The sequence below is a fragment of the Rhinatrema bivittatum genome, unplaced genomic scaffold (genome assembly GCF_901001135.1).
Source record: "Rhinatrema bivittatum unplaced genomic scaffold, aRhiBiv1.1, whole genome shotgun sequence".
Classification (NCBI taxonomy): domain Eukaryota; kingdom Metazoa; phylum Chordata; class Amphibia; order Gymnophiona; family Rhinatrematidae; genus Rhinatrema; species Rhinatrema bivittatum.
Genome location: NW_021820804.1, coordinates 118,467 through 133,325, shown reverse-complemented (window position 1 = coordinate 133,325; position 14,859 = coordinate 118,467). Strand labels below are relative to the sequence as shown.

The window sequence follows — 14,859 nt, the reverse complement described above, 5'->3', positions numbered from 1 at the left end:
TGAAATCCTTTTAATCGGGCGGTGAAGGGCACTTTTCCGCTAAGTCACTTTACATGGGTAAATGGCTTTGAAAGTTGTGCTCATAATGTACACGGATTTACCACTTCCATTTCCTCCCTTCATTTCCCTTCCCTTACTTCTCTTTCCATCCAGTGCCTTCAGTTTGGGTTTTGAATCCCTCTTTCATTTCCTGCCCTTCCCACCCAGAGAAATACCCAGCTAAGAGACACATCGTTCAGTTCTGAAAACTCTTGCTTCATTTGTGGTAAAATGAAGCTTGAATTCCTAGGGACCAGTAATGTCTTGTGAGAGACATCTTGTTCGGACTCTTTTTCAATTTACAAGATATCTAAGCAGTCTTCCCCCAAACTCTAAACAGTTCCTATTGCCAAAGGACGTGAATAATTTGTCTTTGAAAGGTCACAAGATGAGTGTCGGCACGATATAAAAAATCGTGTGGTTTGTCCGGCAAGGAAGGCCAGTGACTTCGTGGAGACCTTTGGGGTTCTTGATCGTAGGCATATGCCACTCAGATCAAAGTTTTAGCTCAACTTATGTCCAGGAAAAATGTTTTGGTATGTGTTTTATGGAAGTCTGTTACCATCCAGTACTGTCTGTTAATAAATGCTGAATTATAATGTAGAACAGACAGATTAAAACTAATATATAACCACAAAAGTCAATCCAGGGGCAAAAACAGTGGTCTTACAAACTCAAATAATGAAACTTCAAGCACTCTTTTTTTTTTTCTGGATGTAAAAGTAGTATCATGCAAGTCGGGGGAAAGATAAGGTATCACAAATAAGATATGGGATACGAAATCCCTGATATTACAGTCCTGACTTCCCCATTTTAATATAATATTAATTCATATAAGTGAAGCTAGTGATAGTGCAGGTTCAGCAGACCCAGCCTCCACATTTAACAGTCATTACAGTCCAGTAATCAAAACCAGTCCACTACTATCTAAAGCCGACGTGTTTTGGTGAAAGCGCCGGTTTCATGGAGAAATCTGTAATTGTGAAGCACCATGGTGGTTGCAGATTTTCCATGAAACTGGCGCTTTGGCCAAAATGCAGACCATGTCAGCTTCAGAGAATATTTCCTGGCATGAAATTTTATGCTGGCTGCTGCTGTGACTGGGATGGACATCCCTTATTATAATATGTCCATCCCTTATTATAATATGTGATTATAATATCACATATTATAATAAGATAAATTTTCATTTTTCTTCTATTATGTTCCAAGTTTTTCCCCACGTATTCTGTCCCAAGTTTTATGCCCTGTTCTATGTAATTAGCATTCTCTCATGCTTGTTTTTCAGTTACAATGTAAACTGAGACGATATGCAAATTTTGCATGAATCCCGGTATATAAAAATGTTAAATAAAATAAATAAATAAATAAGTTTGCAAATGGGGGAAGTATTGGACTTCTTTTAATTAGGAGATTGTAATTACTGTTATTTGTGGAAGCTCGGTCCTGACATATGATACGCCATACATCCAAGAGGAAACAGTGCCTGAGGTTTTAGTATTTGAGTTGGTAGGACCTTTGCTTCTGCGTTTCTTGAAAACTGGTTTAATAGCTTGGAAAGGTTCTGGATGGACTGCAGTGAAGCTACTTGTGGCTGCTCGTGGCCTCTTGCTAGCTTTGACTGATTAGCAGTTTGACTGAGAATGTTTGTACCTTCCCAAGGGAGGACTTATCTGTGAAACTATGATAAATTACAATAATTAAGTTGCAGTAGCATATTAGCTTAGCAAACAGCACTCGTGTGTTTCCGCCTTCGATCTGGAGGTTGGATGTTGACTGAAATGAGGAAAACTAGCTGTGCAGTGAAGAACATTGGTTCTTTGTCCATCTCGGCAAGTCGCTTCTGCCTGTGCCCTTCTTCTCCTCTGCTAACTCCTGACTCTGCACGTTCCATCTCTCTGTGCCTTATGCCTGGAATATGACTTCCAGAGTCCATGTGTCAGGTTCCCTTTCTGGCCGTATTCAAATCCATTTTAAAAGCTCATCTTTTCCGAAGCTGCTTTTAAATCCTAAGAGGCTGATTTTAACAGTATTGCTTGCGCAAAAAAAAAAAATGCCCACACATGGATAAGTATTTCCGGCTAACTTTAGAACAGTCCTACGATGTGACCAGAGTTAGCTAACTCCAGCCCGCCCCCAAACACCTCCCACCCACCCCTGGACTGCCCCCAATTTATGCAGTTAAAATCTATGCGGCTAAAATTTAGCCGCATACAGCTTCAAATGTCTCCACTTTGCTGTTTAAATGGTTTCTGAATCTCTGCCTCCCAGGTGCTGAGGACATGGAATATTTTTGTTCCAGGATTTCCACTGATTGAAATTTGTTGCCTTCATTTTTCCTAAGAAACTAACTTCAGATTCTGAATCTGGATCCTCAAGAGCAACATTGCACTGCCCAGTCAGCCCCTCTGTCCCCTTTGGGGTCCTTGGCTCTGTGCATTAATATAGATCTTGTTCTTTTCCCAGACGGAGAGCATAATGGAGACCGTACAGAAGCAGAAATTAATGCAGTACAAGAAAACAATGGAAGTAAGTCATTAACTAAGCTAGGTGATGATCTTTTGTAGTGAGAGAGGCCTATTTATTTTGTAATTGCATTTTGTGAATATCATTTAGTTCATTTTGAAGGCATAGTAAGGAAAATCAACAAATGAAATCAAAATGGAAAAAAAAAAGTAAAATCACAGTCTGATCCTGAAGCTTGCGTCCAGCTCTCTAGGTTGGGGTGAGTGGGACAAGATCTTGTGATGTCAGCATCACCCTCCTGTAGCTTTGGGCAGAAATCTTGCTGTACAGTTACCTGCTTCAGAGGCAGCGCCCTCCCCTCAGCCTGGCTCAGAAGCCACAAGTTGAGCTGAGCTGCCTGAGGGCGGCGCAGGACCCATAGGTTCTGGTTTGGTCTGAGTTAGTGGCGCTGTGAAATCAGGGTGAAACTCTCCTGCTTTCTGCTTTGGAGGGGAAGGGGGGTGTTGGGGAAGACTTGGATCTCTCTTCCCCTCAGGCTGGGAGTTTTGTGCACAAGGATATCTCAAGGCCCTTTGTATGCACTCAACAGCCTGGCAGATGAGATTCTCTATGCTGTTGGTTTTGTATCCAAATTAATTCTACTTGCTAAGGTTAACAAATGCTTAAAGATGCAAATTTTTGAAACCACTAAGGGATCCTTTGGACATTGCCTGAGGAACTGACCTTGGTGGTGTCTAATTCTTTTGTGACTTTATCTATTTCAGTTTATAATCATGTTTTGCCACAAAATGTTCAAGCAGGGAACAACAATTATTAGTACAATTAAAATATCATTAAATCAAAATGTACAAAGATAAAAATCATGTAAAAAGCTCCGGGTTTTTTTTGTATCTACGTTGTATCATCTTCTTCCGAACTGTACAGGCAAAGAGAACCTACGGACAGAGGTGCAGAGAGAAAGATGAAGCCGAGCAGGCTGTGAGCCGCAATGCAAACATGGTGAATCAAAAGCAACAAGAAAAGGTACGGAGAAAGAAAGCAACAGCCACTTGACTCAGCCCGGAACATAATTTGTAGCTAGACCAAAAAGGACATTAGTGAGGGAATATGAGAGCGGCTTTCGTGCTCCTTTCTTTCTGTAAAAGCAGACCTGCAGATTGAACCGATAGCTGGGCTGGAATACCGCTCTCAGCGTGGCCCTGAGGAAAACACAAGCTCTGTGCATTTAACACCGCCTTTCCTCCCATTTGAGAAATGAGGGTGTACCTGTAACTACTGAGCTGAGGTGGGGGGAGAGGAGTGAGAGGGTCATCTGGGAAAGATAAAGGGTGGAAGGAGGGTGTGTCTGAAGATTTAAAGAGGGAGTGAGGGGCTGTCTTTGAAGCCTAGAGAGAGAGGGAGGTGTCTGTGGAGGGAGAGTAGAGAGAGAGAGAAGAGGCTGTCTGTGGAGGGAGAGTAGAGTGAGAGAGAGAAGAGGCTGACTGTGGAGGGAGAGTTAATGAAGTATGAAGAAAGAGGGAGAGGAAGGGCATGCCTGTCTGTGGCGGGAACGGGAAGGTCTGGATGGGTACACACTGAGGTGCAGGGATCCAAAATGCAAAGTTAATAATTAAATACTGAATTTCTTTGGGGATAGATACACTAGCGCAGTAAATTGGGAGAGCTTACTACGTGTTTCTTTTTGAGGGTAATTTTATAACAGCCCGAATGTTTACAGTGGACATCAGCGCGCAAGTCCTGCTTTGAAAACTGGCTGGTGCACGGCGGATCCCTGCATGGCCTACGCGCCCACACCTCCTCCTGCTGGGGAGCCGGCGTCTGTACATTTAGCTGCATACTTTCAAAAAGCAGAAGTGCACGGGTAAATGATTTCCCCGTCCCGCTTCCACAGGCACAACCCCCAGGACAATTTTCCAAGGGCCCTGCGGGTTCATCAAACCACATGCTATGCGTGCACATGGGAATTTTTATACATATTTTCGGGAAGTGCAATTTCTCAGACATAGTTTCTGCTAATTTTATCCAATTTTTTTTTTTCAGTTATACAAGTTTTTGTAATCATATTTGCTTTCCCCCTCTCTTTGGGATATGGAATGCCATTTAAATACTTCTGTGTCAAAAGAGCCACCGTTATGGGTTTAGATTAATATTTTCTGAACAGTGTCAAGGGAAAGAGACAGCCATATTTTGATGAAAATACCCAAGAAATCAGCTTCCTCACTACTGAGGCCTCGACCTCTTAGAAAGTTGGGAAGCTGTAGGAGTACCTTGTGTGAAGCGTGAATGTTAACCCTTGTAAAGGCTTTCGAGCGCAGAGCCACCAGGCATCCAAAGGGCTCAGACCCCGAGAGCCGTCAAAGAGTGACATTGTGTTCTCTCTGCTTTCAGCTGTTCACTAAGCTGGCTCAGGCGAAGGTGGCAGCAGAAGACTCCGGTGAGTATTAAGAGGACATCACGGCAGTCTTGAAGGGGTTACCAGCTTCGGCTTGTTGCCTTGCAATGAAATCGCTCTCCCTCTCTCCTTTTCGTCGATGCTGTATTCTGGAGGTTGTGCCATTCCTGCTGCCGCTTTTGTTATTTTCCTCCCGTGAACGGCCAATGGAAGATTTGTTTCCGGGCTTAGTGCAGCTGTCGGGGGGGGGGGGGGGGGGGGGGGGGGAAACACCTCTGAAACCATCCTCTGAACTGACCACAGCTGGTCAGTTGAGAGGTTGGTCGAGAGAGAAGCCAGCTATTGACACTCTGGGGGTTCGTACTGCCCTTCTCGTCCCTGGCGCAGCGTGAGGAACCGGGCTGGTCTATGCTGGGCTGTATCTGCCTCGTCCATGCATGGAAGACTTCGGTGTCAACTGGTCATCAAATTTAACACCACTTCCATTCCCCCCTTCCCCCCCCCCCCAAAGAGCAAAAAGCACATTAATATTAAATGGAAAAAATTGGCTTCATCAAGGGCCTGATTCATTTAAGTCTTTTCTTGTAGAGCCAGAATGGAAGAAAACCTTAGTGAATCAGCCCCTAAGACTCTTAGATCAATGGTTCCCACCCTGGGGTCCATGGAACCCTAGGGATCTCCGAGACCATCACGGGGGGGGGGGGGGGGCGGGCACCAGGCCAGAAGGGAGGCGACCAAAGTGCAACTGCTGAGAAAAAGCAGGCTGACCTCACCTCCGAGGAGCTCTGCTCTGAGGCTCCTGCTGCCTGATCCCAGGATCTCAGCGCCAAGAAGCCCGAGGAGGCAGGGAAGAGCGCAGCTGGTGACCAGCACAAGGAGTCTGCACTGAGAGAAGGGGAGCGCAGCTGATGACCAGCACAAGGAGTCTGCACTGAGAGAAGGGGAGTGCAGCTGATGACCAGCACAAGGAGTCTGCGCTGAGAGAAGGGGAGTGCAGCTGATGACCAGCACAAGGAGTCTGCGCTGAGAGAAGGGAGTGCAGCTGGTGACCAGCACAAGGAGTCTGCACTGAGAGAAGGGAGTGCAGCTGATGACCAGCACAAGGAGTCTGCGCTGAGAGAAGGGAGTGCAGCTGGTGACCAGCACAAGGAGTCTGCGCTGAGAGAAGGGAGTGCAGCTGATGACCAGCACAAGGAGTCTGCGCTGAGAGAAGGGAGTGCAGCTGGTGACCAGCACAAGGAGTCTGCGCTGAGAGAAGGGAGTGCAGCTGGTGACCAGCACAAGGAGTCTGCGCTGAGAGAAGGGAGTGCAGCTGGTGACCAGCACAAGGAGTCTGCGCTGAGAGAAGGGAGTGCAGCTGGTGACCAGCACAAGGAGTCTGCGCTGAGAGAAGGGGAGTGCAGCTGGTGACCAGCACAAGGAGTCTGCGCTGAGAGAAGGGAGTGCAGCTGGTGACCAGCACAAGGAGTCTGCGCTGAGAGAAGGGGAGCGCAGCTGGTGACCAGCACAAGGAGTCTGCGCTGAGAGAAGGGGAGCGCAGCTGGTGACCAGCACAAGGAGTCTGCGCTGAGAGAAGGGGAGCGCAGCTGGTGACCAGCACAAGGAGTCTGCGCTGAGAGAAGGGGAGCGCAGCTGGTGACCAGCACAAGGAGTCTGCGCTGAGAGAAGGGGAGCGCAGCTGGTGACCAGCACAAGGAGTCTGCGCTGAGAGAAGGGGAGCGCAGCTGGTGACCAGCACAAGGAGTCTGCGCTGAGAGAAGGGGAGCGCAGCTGGTGACCAGCACAAGGAGTCTGCGCTGAGAGAAGGGGAGCGCAGCTGGTGACCAGCACAAGGAGTCTGCGCTGAGAGAAGGGGAGCGCAGCTGGTGACCAGCACAAGGAGTCTGCGCTGAGAGAAGGGGAGCGCAGCTGGTGACCAGCACAAGGAGTCTGCGCTGAGAGAAGGGGAGCGCAGCTGGTGACCAGCACAAGGAGTCTGCGCTGAGAGAAGGGGAGCGCAGCTGGTGACCAGCACAAGGAGTCTGCGCTGAGAGAAGGGGAGCGCAGCTGGTGACCAGCACAAGGAGTCTGCGCTGAGAGAAGGGGAGCGCAGCTGGTGACCAGCACAAGGAGTCCTGCGCTGAGAGAAGGGGAGCGCAGCTGGTGACCAGCACAAGGAGTCTGCGCTGAGAGAAGGGGAGCGCAGCTGGTGACCAGCACAAGGAGTCTGCGCTGAGAGAAGGGGAGCGCAGCTGGTGACCAGCACAAGGAGTCTGCGCTGAGAGAAGGGGAGCGCAGCTGGTGACCAGCACAAGGAGTCTGCGCTGAGAGAAGGGGAGTGCAGCTGGTGACCAGCACAAGGAGTCTGCGCTGAGAGAGGGGAGTGCAGCTGGTGACCAGCACAAGGAGTCTGAAGCTGCGTGGAGAGAAGGGGGAGGCGTGCTGCTCCCAGCTCCACGTGAGCAGAGAGCACGTCTGGCCACTGCCAGCCGTGGCCCGTCCTGCTGGCCTGGCGGTGAGGGAGGGGGCGCACAGTTTGTGTCAGAAACCATTCCTTGTTTCATATTATGTTGTATACATTACAAATTGTTCTGGAGTGCATAGTAATGTTATTACATTAATCAGCTTTCCCTATGGCATTTAACTGCATGAAAAAATGAAAGAGACACAAATGTAGGGGGTCTGTGAAATTTTTGGACTGAGGTCCACACTCCCCAAAAGGTTGGGAACCCCTGTCTTAGAGGATTATGACACCTTGGATGGTGGTTCTTGCTTACGGCTAGAGATTTCATTTGAGCATTCAGCTGTTGTATTTGGCAGATCTCAGTCAGTCCAGTGTGGCAGCGATGAGCTGGCTGAGCAAAGCCCATTCTCCTTCAAGGCAAGACCGTTTGTGTGTGTTCATGTTCGTAAGTTGGGCATGGCAGAGTTAAAATGCCCAATGCCTGTTTGGCAGTGTTGGAAATTGCACTGGTCCTGTCATGGTTGAGCAACCTTGGGTTCTGATTCCCTGAGATCTTGGAGGCCTAAAGAGCCAGCCCAGGCTGTATATCTAGCATCCTGCATTCATTCTACAAGCACAAAGATATTTGGAACAGGATTGTTACTTTTTGCATTACTCTGTTTGTCTGTAGCTTGGATGCTGCATACAGTAATGCTTAAGATACTGTTATTGGCAGTAAAATACCTAAAGTATTTGGCACCCGCAGCAGATACGTCCTTTGGCACCCCATCCCATCCCCTATATATACTTTTAAAATTTCCTAAACATCATAAAATATTTCAAAACAGCAACGACATCAAATAACACCCAGTAATTAAAACGAATAAGGGTTTTAAAAATCTCCCACTCTCCATATCTATCATCCTAAGATTGTCGTAGACTGGGGACGTGTATGCACACATACACACACAATATGCTCCCTCTGACACACACATACATGCTGGATGAGAGAGAGAGGGAGTGTGTGTGATAAAGAGAGATAGAGGAAACGTGTGTGTGTGTGTGTGTGTGTGTGAGACGCACATACATACTTCCTCTGCGTTTCTTATAACACAGACACACTTCCTCTATCTCTCACCCACACACATGTTTCCTCTCTCTCTCACACATACTAACACACACACACACACACGCAGACAAAAACTGAATTGGAAACCATAACAAGCCAGATTCTGTATGCAGTGCAATAATGGAAAAGCAGAACATCACTATCCCTCAAAACAATACAATCAAGAAATATAAATCAATCAAAATAGTAAAACCATAATAAAAAAATATACATATCGAAACAGCTGAAGAATAGAATTATCAAACACTAATAAAATATTTCAAAAACAGACATCACATCTAATAATTAAAACTAACAAGGATAAAAAAAAATCTCTTGCTCGCCATACCTGGGAACTTTAGATTTCTAGTCATCCTGAGAGTGTCCTGGATTGGAGGAGAGCGCACAAACTTTCATCCCTCTCATACACATACACATATATACGGGCACGCTCTCAAACAGAAACCCACCCACACGTACACACCCACCCACCCTCTCATATATACACACACACACACAGGCACGCTCTCAAACAGAAACCGACACAGGCACTCACACACACACACAGAGGCACCCTCACACACACCCTCACCCTCTCATACAAACACCCACCCACACATACTCACACACACCTATACCCACATCCTTTCATATATACACACACACACAGGCACGCTCTCAAACAGAAACCGACACAGGCACTCACACACACACACAGAGGCACCCTCACACACACCCTCACCCTCTCATACAAACACCCACCCACACATACTCACACACACCTATACCCACATCCTTTCATATATACACACACACACAGGCACGCTCTCAAACAGAAACCAACAGAGGCACACTCACACACACCCTCACCCTCTCATACAAACACCCACCCACACATACTCACACACACCCATATCCACATCCTTTCATATACACACAGGCACGCTCTCAAACAGAAACCAACAGAGGCACCCTCACACACACCCTCACCCTCTCATACAAACACCCACCCACACATACTCACACACACACACACCCATATCCACATCCTTTCATATACACACAGGCACGCTCTCAAACAGAAACCAACAGAGGCACCCTCACACACACCCTCACCCTCTCATACAAATACCCACCCACACATACTCACACACACCCATATCCACATCCTTTCATATACTCACACACACACACAGGCACCCTCTTATACTCTCATATACACAAACACCTTCTCATACACAGGCACTCACCTCTCACAGGGCCAATCTCTTGCTCTCTCACAATCATTTTGGACCTTTTCTTCAGTGGCTGGCAGCACCGCGGGAGCTTCTTCATCTGCCGCCGGCTCCGGGGAAACACTGGCAGCACCGCAGGGCCTCTTCATCTGCCGCCGGTTCTGGGGAAACACTGGCAGCACCGCAGGGCCTCTTCATCTGCCGCCGGTTCTGGGGAAACACTGGCAGCACTGCAGGGCCTCTTCATCTGCCGCCGGTTCTGGGGAAACACTGGCAGCACTGCAGGGCCTCTTCATCTGCCGCCGGCTCTGGGGAAACACTGGCAGCACCGCAGGGCCTCTTCATCTGCCGCCGGTTCTGGGGAAACACTGGCAGCACCGCAGGGCCTCTTCATCTGCCGCCGGTTCTGGGGAAGGGCCGGTGGCACCGCAGGGCCTCTTCTTCTGCTGCCTAATTGGAGGAAACGCCGGCGGCACCGCGGGACATCTTCTTTGGCCACAGTACCTCATTTTTGCTGGTAGGGAGTAGGAACCCCACCAGCATATTACTCCTCCGCACCGCTGCGGGACCTTCGTATATGCTGGCGGTAATGGCGCCCCCCCCCCCTTAGTACACCACTGGTTATTGGTGATATTTGAAAAGAATATAATGGCACAGATGGTGCCATGATTGTGGGATGGTGATTGTAAGCCTTTCCGTGCCAGATTCTCGCGTTATGACCTGATTAGGTATGTTTGTTTAGTGATTTACATAAACGTAATGTTTTTGTATTGTGGTTTTCCTCCCTTCCTCCCATCTTATCTGTTTTTCTTGTATCGGGCTATTCCCACCTCCAGTACTGTAGCAGTTTAGTGCCTAAACACAGCAAGTTCAAAGCCGGGAGACCGTAATACACACAGCTGCTTCCTGCATCCTCACATTAATTCAGAACAGCCTTCAAGAACACCACTCGCAAGTTCTCAAAATGTTAATGTAAGTGCGGCCACCGCTACTCCCACCGTGCACCTCTGCTCCTCCCTTCCAGGACTCCTCATCTGATTACCCGATCTGTGTCCTGGAGAGATGTGCAGGGCGCTACCCTCGGCGGCAGCAGCAGCGGCTGCAACTTTCCATTAAATGCGGGACCGTGAAGCTGGCAGCGAAGCTTACGGTCCTAGTTGCAGGCCTGTGCACCTCTCCTCCCCCCCCCCAAGCCACGGGTTTCCTCTTTCCAAAGGGAAAAGACAAAACAGAGGTGAGCGGAGCTGCCGTAGGGCCTGCGCGCACGCGCTGGCTAACCCCGCCGCCTCTCTGAGCCCTGAGAGCAGCGCTCAGCCCTGTGGATCCTCTCAGCAGCGTGAGCAAAGTCAGTAGGTTTTTTTTTTTTAAATGTAATTTTTGAGAGTTGTTTCAGAATATCTGCAGTTAAGTGACCCCGGTGGCTAGAACTCGGAATGCTTACTATGGATCAGAAAGCAAAAAGGAAAGAAGAGAGTCAAAGCAGAAAGAATAGTAGTGGGGTGGAGTAAAGCAAGAGAAAAGGCACCTTTAGGAGGGAAAAGGACAAGCATAATGAGAGAGGGCATGAGAGAAGAGAGAAGAAAGAAAGAGGCATAGAAAATAAAAAAAAAAGGTAAAAACTGAAATGGAGAAAAGGAAAGAAAAAAGAGAATTAAATAATTTATCAAGATACATTAGGAAGGCTGCTAAACTAATTTTATAATGCAAACAATTATATTATATCATGTAAATCATATGTAAATTTTTGCAGATGCACCACAGAATTGCTGCAGACGTTTCTGACTCTTGCCGTGGAATCGAGCCCCGGAGCCACCGCAGGAAACGGGGGGCCTTGGCTGCGTGGCCAGCTAGCCAGGGCTTTCAGGCTTCATAGCTGCGTGCCTTAATCACTAAACTAAATTGGCAGCCCGATCTCTACGTGCAAGCACAAAGTACAAGCCTGCTGGCCCGGATCCAAGGCTCTCCTCGCTCTGTTTTACTGCCTCTTTCTGTTTCTGGTTTTTATGATTGTGGTGGCACAAGACAGAAAAAAAATCCAAATGCTCCAAAGATATAACTAGTACAGGAGAGGCAGGTGTTTTCCAGGAAAAAGGAAGTCATGATCAGGGCCGGTGCTAGGCGAATCTTCAGTCGTTTTATCTATTTCAAATCGTTTATATCTTGCACAATCCAATGAGTGTGGGAGGTTACAGAATGCACGTTCATGATAAAACAAAATGCCACCCCTCTTCCAACTTACCCTACCTTGGCGGTGGGAGCTGTGGCACAGCTCCCCTTTGGGCCTCACGCTGGCAGGATTTCCCTCCCCCCCCCCCCCCCCCCAATTTTGGTGCTCTAGACCAGTAGTTTTCAACCTTTCTTCTGTTGGGACGCACCTGATAGATGGTTCTCACATGCATGACACACTGAACACATGACAGTCAGAAGGCTACATGTAAATGTACCCTTTGCATCCACAGGAATCCCCGCCCAAGCCCCTCAACAATGGGTATAAAACAGAACTAGAACATTCCCCATACAAGTCATCGTACAAAAAGGATATTCTGGTGTTATCTCAATAACAGCAACACAAACTCCCTCTGCTGCAAGGCACAATAGCCCTACTTTAAAAAGACAGCAGTTCATCACCAATGCATGTCCTATTGAGAAAACACAACAAATAAGGTGAGGTAGTTTACTAAGCTACTTGCTAGTTAAATACCTCACCTCAGTCATTCACACAGAACTGACCTTCACCAAGTACAGAAAGACCACAGATTACAAAAATGGAGACAGAAACTGTAATGGAAACCCAAAAAAGGCCACTCTGCATGCAGTACAAAACTGGAGAAATGGAAAGAGAAATATAGCACCTAACATAGTACCAGGTTCTGCAATAATGCACACAAACTAATCCACACAAAGTTACACCTGCATTATGGAACTCACTCAACAGTAACAACTCCTATCTATGAAAAGGCAACACTACAAATATTTAATCAGGCCCTAAACACCAATACACCTCCAGTTAGAGAAACAAAACAAGCCAAGCTGCTATAGATCCCCACACAAAATAATTGTAAAATATACTAATAAATGTTTCAAAACAGCTGATGAACAGAACAACAACTAACAATTACAAACTCTTAAAAATATATTAAAAATTCTCTAAACACCAATAAAATATTTCAAAACTGCAGACGCATCACATAATAATAAAAATGGCAGTCAATGAAGAAGCAACAGTAGTTGCTGAAGCTGTCCTCACTGTCCTCTACCTTAGGGCCTAAATCATCACCCATAGGCTCTAAATCATCACACACATGCTCTCTCTATCTCACTTACACACAAGCTCTCAAACACACATATGCTCTCTCTTTCTCTCACTTACACACTTGCTGTCTCTCACTCCCACTCCCTCCCTCCCCCAAAGCACAAATGGTAGCTGCAGCAGCCTCCTCCTCCAACCTCCACGGCCCAAGAAAGAAGAATCCCATTGATCATGGGGGCCAACGCTGCGGTCTCCCTTGCTGATCGCCGGCTGCTTCTGATTTTGTTCCTGGCCTGAGCTGTTACTTGGGGCCGCTACTGCCGCTGCTTTTCAATGCAGCATGGCCTTTTCTTCCCACATGCTCCGCTACACATCACTTCCTCTTCCAGACCATGGGGGTGGGAAGAAGAAAAGGCCAAGGGTGCAGTTGCCGGCTTCAACGATTCCCACTGCCCTTCCCGTCCGGCCGGGTTTGAATGTTCTGGTAACAGCAGCGGTGGAAGAATGTCTGCCTCTCCCTTGGTGGAGGGAGAGGTGAGCAATGAGAGGCCAGGTAGTACGCGCCACGCATGACACACCGGTTGATGATCGCTGCTCTAGACGGCCGCCTGGTTTGCCTATTGGAAGCACCAGCCCCAGTCTTGATATAGGGCAGGGGTGGGGATCGAATTCAGGAATAAACTAAAATATTTTTTCTTCAAGAAAAGGCAGAGGACTCATGAAATGGCCTCTTAATGAAAGTGATGAGGGGAAAAATGGTATTGGCATTAAAGAAGGCCTGGGACAAGCCCAGAGGATTCGTAGTGGTGGGATGCCAGTGATAGGATGTGAGGTATTGTTGTAAGTAGGACAAGTGGGCAAACCACAAAGGCCTACCTGTCTTTATCTCCTATCAACTTCTCTTTTCTTTGTGCGTTTTATGGAGGTAGCTCACACGGAATTGATCTGTAGAGTTGCCAGTGATGAGGGAAACGTGAGAAAACGAGGAACTGCCTTTCTGGGTTGTGGAATTTGTCTGTCTAAAGTATCTTGATGGTCTTGGCTGACTGTAAGACATGGGTGTGTCTGCACTAGGCTCATAATTTAGAAAACAATTTTTTTTCTTTGTGAAAGATTTATTCCGATGACTTTTATTCATGCTCTAAAGGCCAGATTTAAGTTTCAGGAAAAGATGGGTCAACAAAGAGTGCCGAAAGCCTGCAAATCTATTTGCTTGCAAAATCTTGAAATAATAAGCAGATCTTTTGCCCAGGTTATGTAATTTCCTGCAGCTTCCGGAAAGAAAAATAAATTGCAGAGAAATAACTGTGCAACAAAAAATATTCAACCAGCCCCACTGCGTGACCTGGGCTTGTGCTTTGCGACCTGATCAGCTCCAGTGTTCCCATCTCGTGGAACATGTGATCCGTGAGGTCAGAAGAAAGGTTAAACCGAGTATGTAGTGATAGGGAAATTATCTCACTTTGCAAACGTTTGTACGACTGCATAGAACAAGTAATGTACCACTAGGTGCTTACCTACAGATTATAACCCAGGGCATTTCCTCATTTCTAAAGGCTGGCAACACCTGGTTTGATTACACTGCTTTCCTCATTCATTCTGTTCCTTTATTTAAAACACTTTATATGCCCTCCTTCCACAGCATTCACGGTGTCTTGCAGCTGTTACAGGGTAACCATAGGCAATGACAATAAGAGTTAGGAAATTAATCTTAACTAATTGGAACCAGCCAGAACATCTTCATGTTTCAAGTACTTATTATTTAAGGCCAGAGCCTCTTGGGGACTACTAATTTGGGGCATGGAATTAAGCAGCCATCACTGGAAGGGAAGAAGTGATGAACCAGTGCAGCAGCTGATCGCTTCTTAATGCCATTTGGCAGGGGGAAAGTGGATAGAACGGGAGTCCAAATGTCAAGGCGGAATTTGTTTCAGGTACTGTCTCTGG

The 14,859-nt window shown here is 47.2% G+C and overlaps 1 protein-coding gene across 1 annotated transcript in view; it reads left to right on the top strand.

Moving 5' to 3' along the window:
* The window catches only part of LOC115082151 (proline-serine-threonine phosphatase-interacting protein 2-like), a gene marked incomplete at its 5' end in the record, with an annotated part of 89,666 nt that overhangs the window by 30,878 nt on the left and 43,929 nt on the right, over positions 1-14,859 (top strand). The window contains 3 exons of the mRNA XM_029586411.1: positions 2,506-2,568; positions 3,430-3,528; positions 4,894-4,939. Of these exons, the coding sequence (XP_029442271.1) occupies positions 2,506-2,568; positions 3,430-3,528; positions 4,894-4,939 (208 nt within the window). The remainder of the gene's footprint in view (positions 1-2,505; positions 2,569-3,429; positions 3,529-4,893; positions 4,940-14,859) is intronic.